The 7,122-nt window shown below is 36.4% G+C and overlaps 1 protein-coding gene across 3 annotated transcripts in view; it reads left to right on the plus strand.

The window, feature by feature from the left end:
- The window catches only part of LRRFIP2 (leucine rich repeat (in FLII) interacting protein 2), a 49,019-nt gene extending 43,129 nt beyond the window's left edge, over positions 1-5,890 (plus strand). For all 3 annotated transcript variants that reach the window (XM_009999060.1, XM_009999058.1, XM_009999059.1), the window contains 5 exons: positions 429-478; positions 2,002-2,122; positions 3,122-3,201; positions 4,267-4,371; positions 5,093-5,890. In XM_009999060.1, the coding sequence (XP_009997362.1) occupies positions 429-478; positions 2,002-2,122; positions 3,122-3,201; positions 4,267-4,371; positions 5,093-5,203 (467 nt within the window). In that variant the 3' untranslated portion in view covers positions 5,204-5,890. The remainder of the gene's footprint in view (positions 1-428; positions 479-2,001; positions 2,123-3,121; positions 3,202-4,266; positions 4,372-5,092) is intronic.
- Positions 5,891-7,122: the final 1,232 nt, after the last annotated feature.

Below are 7,122 nucleotides of genomic sequence, written 5' to 3' on the forward strand. Positions count from 1 at the left end.
CAAACTTTTTCTAAACATAAGGGGAACCTTAGTGCCTTTCCCAGAGAGATTAGTCTTTACGAAAAAGTCAGAGAAAAAAATGTACAGTTTGAAGAAAAATTTGTTGTATGTTGGCTCTTTCGGTATTGGGAGAAAAATCTGTTTTATTATTACAAAAAAATCTTCAGTTATTAACTCCTAAACTCAGAGGTCTTGCTTATAAAATTGTTACACTAGTAAACAGCATAAATTAACTATTTTTCTCTTCTTTCTGCTGTTAGCTGAAGGCTGGTAAGTTGTTCTTGGTGAGATATGTCAAAGTTCTATGCTCCTAGTGCTATTAGCTTTAAGTTTGAAGAACATTTTAATTTGAAAATTAACAAAGAGCTATGAAAGATATATTTTTAGTAACAGATTTCTCTGGTCTCATTTGGATTCTTTGGTTTTAGATGTCCGGCTACGAAAACTGGCTGGAGAAAAGGAGGAACTGTTGTCCCAGGTAAAGTAAACTATTCTTTTTTGAAAAAGACTTTTGCGTATTCTTTTGCAGGCTATTAATATATTAGCAATAAACAAACAATAAGTACCAAAAATGCTTAATCAAATACTTATGCACAAAAGCAAAATGAAATACTCGGTATCTTACCTGGTTGGCTACCAAGAATTATTAGCTTCCCTCACTAGTGTCTTTACTCAGGTGACTTTGATCTTGGTTGGTAAAGAACTTTCGCTTCTGTAGCTGACTAGCTGAAATCTAACTTGCTGCTGACTACAAGTAATGCATATACTTAAAGTTTTATATTTTGTCCTATGGGGAAATATTGAAGTCAGTATATAAGCTCAAGTGGCTCTTTCTTCCAAATTGCTAAATGGTACTATTTCCTTTATCATTTCAGTTACTCAAATAGAAAATTAATAATGAAGTAATTTTATTTTAATAAAGCTAACTATTGAGAAGGAAGAAATCAAGAAAACACAAAGCCGTTGAGCAATTGTTAAGATACTACAGTTTTTGTGCTTCTAGTTGAACACACTGAAAATTTAAAATAATATTGTCAACATTTGTTTTTGCTGGGAGTGTACCTTAATTTTAGTATAGATACTTGGTTTAGAGTGACAGTAAATTCTAGTATTGAATCAAGGCTATTAAATATAAATATATAAATAAGTATATGTGTATTTATTACCATATATTTGTAAAAATCACTGTTAAAATAATTGCTTTATATGATGAATGGGAGTTTTGCAAGTATAACTCATATGCCACTAATTTGTTGAGCAATATTTTGATAAGAGAGTAAAAAAAATAGCTCCCACTTCTTTCATAAACTCCAGGCACAGAGGACATAACCGAGGAATCTGTTTCCTGACTACTGGAAAATTCCAAAGACAGCTGCTGTAGCATAAAATGGAATTGTTAAAGACTAGTGTACACTAAAGACTTAATTAAGACCATTGCTTCCAGGTGGAGTAAAAGAGGGGACCCAAAAAAAGATGTGGATTATTCATTCTGTAAACTCATAAGGATATTGTTCATAAGCTTCATATGTATTTAGAGTGTAAAAGATAATACTGTAGAAGAAATTCCTGAATGGTTTAATGCTGCCACCTCCTCTGGAAGGGCAGTTCTGTTACGAGTTACTGGGTGCCCCTGCATTGCCCAAAGGTTCCTGCAGCACTGACCGCACTGATAGGTTTGGATTGTGCATCGACATTCAAAGGGCACTTGCCCAGCAATGGAGGTGAAGGGTTGCAGGTACAGGCCTCAGACCATCATCCCTCATGCCTCTGGGTGGTCCCTCTGGATGGCTCAGCTGCACTCCTGCTTACAGAACCATCTCAGCCAGTGGCATCTCAGGGCTGCTTTGCCTTTTCCTCATTGAATATTTAGATACACAACTATTTGGCTTCTGAGAGTCTCTTTTTCACAAAAGGACTCTTCTTTTTCAGGCATAAAATATTTAGATACACAACTATTGGGCTTCTGAGAGTCTTTTTCACAAAAGGACTCTTCTTTTTCAGGTTAGAAAACTCAAGATGCAGTTGGAAGAAGAACGACAGAAATATTCCAAAAGTGATGGCATGAACCCTGATATCATAGGCTTAGAAAATGGTTCGGACTTGCAGCTGATTGAAATGCAGAGTAGGTATATGGTTACTGCTCAGAAGTATTCTCACTGGGGAAACAGACTCTTCCAACTCCTTTTCCTATTAAGTCATACTGTGAATGAATATATCATTGAGAAGCTAGTTATTTGGTGGTTTATCTCCTTGCAGGAGATTTCTCACTGCAGAATAGCTTTAAAATCTGCCTCTTTCAGTGTTGGGCAAGAACATTCTGCAGAGCTTTTTTTCACTGGATGACCTCTCCTGGAAATTGTTCTGCTACTTGAACAATTTCAATTTGTAGATGATAGAATTTCAGCTGAGATATTTTGTTAATGTATTCTACTTGATATTTTTGTTGTTGAGTCTTAGATATAGAAAATTAATCTTAAAAGACTACTATCCTCTGAAGCAGAACAGGAAAAAATATTAAAGACAATATTCAGTGTTGCTTCACAGCAGCACTAAGCCGCTTTCCATTTCAAGCAGCTTATTTCTTCAGCTGAAAACTTTGCATGTTTGACAGATTGTCATTTAATATGCTAGTGACAATGAACCTGAACAGAGCACTGGCAATGTCAGGGCTAAAATACAACACCAAAATAATTTTCAGAGCTCCTCAGAGTTTGTCAGGTAGGTACAAGCATTGTGCTCCTTATCATTCAAATGTTAATATAAATGCCTACACTAAATGCTGCTGGTGTTACATTTATTGTGATTTGACCCATTTTTCAGTGTCTTGACTATTGTGTTAATTCTCTTTTGAAGATGAGTTTGATCTATGTGTGTTCAGAAGTGTGCATCTCATTTATGCATCTGAGATGTAATGCATACTCTTACAGAGGCACTAGTTAGTGTTTTCTAAATAATAGGAAAAGTATTTCCTTTTCATACTCTTAAAAATCTCTGAAAGAACATGTACCTCTTTATAAGCCTGTATACAGGAAAATGGTCTTGTAATTATTTTTAATAAAAAGGGAAACTGCCATCTTAGAGAATTCCTTTGAGTAATATAGTCTGTCAATTTTTCGTCTAGGAGATGCCAACAGACAAATTAGTGAATACAAGTTTAAGCTTTCAAAAGCTGAGCAAGATATAACTACCTTGGAACAAAATGTAAGTGTGTCTTTCTTATCATCATCACTGCACTTGCTCTGCAGACTCTTTCACTACTTATTTCATCGTTTTACTTAGTCTGTTCTTTAGTTTGCATAGAGTGGCACTGCAGTTCAAAAACGGCATAGTTTAACTGTAGGAGAAAATCTGAAGTTAATTTACTAAGATATGAATGCAGGGCAGAATATGAAAAGGAACTGAAGCTAGTAGTTCAATAAAATCAGTTTATATAGCTGAATTACTTGTAAGAAAGCGGTATAGACTATGGAAGGTACATAATTCACTCTGAAATTCGAGATTTTGTTTTCACAGCTGCACATATACTTGCACTGAATTACTCACACTGTGATTGTACATTGGTAACAAGGTATTATAGTTCAGCAACTATGTAGAAAGGGTCTTAATTTGAGATGCATAGTTGGTCTTTCTTGCCCAATGAGAGGCTGCTAGCCCAACCTGTGTATTTGGGGCTAGGAAGGAGCTTCAAATAAAACAATCCAGTAAGTGGGCTTTAACACTGTCAGGATTTGTCTCAAACCCACTCTTTACTCCTGAACCCAGTGCTTGAGCTCAAGACGAGCTCAAGACCTCTTGCATTACATCCTGATAACAGTTACAGTCTCCATTTTACTTACCACTTTTTCATATAGTCTTTGCTTTTCAACTTTCCAGGTTTTAGTTTTAATCCCATGTGTTCTCCAATTCTCTTTTTTTTTTTTTCCAGTTCTTCTCCCTCCTTAGTTCTTTAACTTTTGGTATCTTTTCAACTTTGTCTTATGGTAAGTTTTACTTTAACATTTCCAGGGACCCTTGCCAGAGAGGGACAGTGAAGGGTATTCCAAGTTTCTGCCCTCAATTTATTTTGTTTTATTAGTTCTTTTTAAACATTCTTTGCAATTATGGCTGCTGCTAACACAGCTAAACCTCTCTTTTCCAGACGATGGATAATTTACAGGATGACTTGTGTTAGAGTGGCTTTTCAGAAAGGGAAGAACACCTGGTGGCAGGTGAGCTAAGGCTGGAACAGCTGAGTAATCATTCTTTTTGTCTTGTTTGGGTTTGCAGATTGCACGACTTGAGGGACAGGTTGTAAGGTATAAAAATGCAGCAGAAAATGCAGAAAAAGTAGAAGATGAACTTAAAGCTGAAAAGAGGAAGCTTCAGCGAGAGGTAATTGACTTGATTTCCTTTTCAGCTGTGTGCTCCTTCCAGTTTACCTCCAACCTTTGTTTTTGTAACCTTTGGTTACAACTTCTAAGTGTATTTTGAGTAGGCCTCCAAGTCTATCGGTGTTAGATTCACAAGACAACTGTAGGACATAAAAGTAATACTAATTAGAATTCAGTGCGGTAGTTCCTTGAAAGGAAGGATCTAAAGTTGTATTTTCTTCTAAATGTGAAAACGTGTACTATTTTCAACTAATTATTCCATAAAAATGATTAGGGAGCCAAATGCTCCCTGTGTCAAATGCTAGCCTGGGAAGAAGGCTGTACCTCACAGGGAAGAAGCAGGATTTAACTGAGCTGTTGATCATGCTTGCTTAAGAGTATGACTGGCATGATGCCTGCTACCCACAGGAATATATATCCATCAGCAAGTAACAAAGGTGGAGAGAACTTCACCTTTAAACAGCATGTAATAGGAAGCTGCGGACACCTAGTTCTTTGGGAAGGAGTGTTTTGTGTTTCAATTACTTTCCAATTATTATTTTTTTAACAGTAGAATTCTGGTTCATCTGACTGCAGTAATGGAAGTATTGTATCTTATATTGTGGCTCTCTTATAAAGTATGTAATACTTGTATTCCTGATTTAATTTCCTCTGCCAAAGGTTAAGAGCAGCAGGAAGTCCAAGTAAACTTAGTGATCATAACTTTTGATTTCATTTTATAGTTAAGAACAGCACTGGATAAGATAGAAGAGATGGAGATGACCAATAGCCACTTAATGAAGAGGCTGGAGAAGATGAAGGCAAATAGGACTGCGCTTTTATCTCAACAGTGAAGTGGAAATTGAAAATATGATGCACTGCTCCTTGAATAACTAGCCCCTAGCTTGTTTTTAAATACAGACTTTCATTGGCACAAACTATTTTGAACACTGAGCTGTTCATTGGTGGTTTAGTTTCATAATTAAATGGCATACTTTTTTTTGTAACTTATAAGAGAATGAAATGTAGTTTGAGTTCCCATATGAATGACAACAATTTTCCTGTAGCATTTGATTCAAGTCAGAGCTGGAGCAAAATGCTGTATGTTCAACTTAGTGATAGAAAATGTTTTTACAACTGTGGAATCAAGTTTACTCACGATCTCTTTTGGCTGCTTTCATGATGCTTGATGCTCAGAGACAACTGCATGAATTCAAGAAGACACTGTATTACTGTATTATAAACTAACATATATTTGCTCAAGACATCACACAGCACAAGTGCCTTTTATCTGGTGCAATTTAGACTTTGTTGTTGAAATAACCTTTGAAATCAGATAACATTTTATTTTAAGATACATTGAGGTATTCACTAAACTTTATACATTTTGAAAATACATTTTTGTAAAATATTTAAATTTATAAGAAAAAATAGGGACTTGTATATAAAAATCTGCTTTTTTTTTTGCATGGGCACACCTGAGTTTTAGGTAATTTTGTCAAATACTAGCCCCTGATACTCTTAGTATTAAGAGTGCAGATTCTAAAGCTTCTATTTTACACCATCAAACTGTCATCTGCTGCTTCAGTGTGAATTGAAATTTTAGGGTGGGAGGACGGGGTGGGAAATGTGGCTAAGGAGTTTATTAAATGGACACTTTACTGACCAAAACCAGATATCTTGTGTTTTCTTCTAAATACTGAGATACCAACAGGGTAGAGCAAAATCTTTGCAGAATAGTAAATTCTGATCTCCATGTTCCTGAGAAGTATCTTTTTGGCTTTGAAGTAGTGAGTTTGAATTTTTTTTCTGATTTCTTCACTTGGTCTGCTGCTCCTTGACAGTACTGCCATGGAGGAGCGGGGCAGAACAAGGAAGAAGGTGCTTTGTGGAATTATGTAGGTTTTGTCTGAAGCCTATTACATGGACAGTGAATGCTAATAAGAACTTCCAGACTTTTCAAGCTGGTACATCACAAGTGGGAAATGAGCAGCACCTGCAGTGTCAATCCTGAAGCATTTGAAGTGATGCTGCTCCTCTGTTGGACTTTGCTTGGGGCTAGCAGGAATCCAACATTCGATCTGAGAGGAATCAGTCTTTTGGATTCTTATCAAATGCTTTCCTGTTGCAAATTGCTACCCTTCAGAAGTATTTCTCAAAGCAAGGCAGGCTTATGGACTTTTGCAATCCAGAGGGTTAGCACTTCTACCCGTACCGGAGCTGCTTACCAAAGGAAAAGCCATCTTGACAGTGCAAAACTGAAGCTTTCTGCCTTTTCCTGTTTGGATGCTAGATGGCTCTTGGACTTGGAAAAGAAAATGCCTTCCCTGTTGAGAAAGCTCCTTGTAAGTAGCAAATCTCCCTAGGCCTCATTAAATAAGAGACAACTGTAGTTTGGTGATCCCATAGATCATTGTCTGTGCCATTTACTCTTTGCATTCCTGTGTGTGCTTGTTCAGAAGAAACTATCAGGGCCTTGATTAGTTGTTTTTAATACTATGTATTCTGAAGATAAAGGAATACTTTGGGGGTTTTGAGAGTGTTCACATGTACAGAACTCTGCCAAAATCTTATTTGACACATGGTGGGGAGGACATCTACTGGTTCACTTCCTCTAAACCATCTGTTGAAGCTGGACGTTTTACGGCACAGGGTCAGCTGTGTGATTTCAGTTTTAACTGTGACATAAGGAGTTACAGGTAAAACATCAGTACATCCTTTCTAAAGATCAAGATTTTTAATACTTTTCTAAAAAGTCATTTATTACAAAGCT

Source organism: Chaetura pelagica, unplaced genomic scaffold, assembly GCF_000747805.2.
Source record: "Chaetura pelagica isolate M959 unplaced genomic scaffold, ChaPel_1.0 scaffold396, whole genome shotgun sequence".
NCBI classification, from domain to species: Eukaryota; Metazoa; Chordata; class Aves; order Apodiformes; family Apodidae; genus Chaetura; species Chaetura pelagica.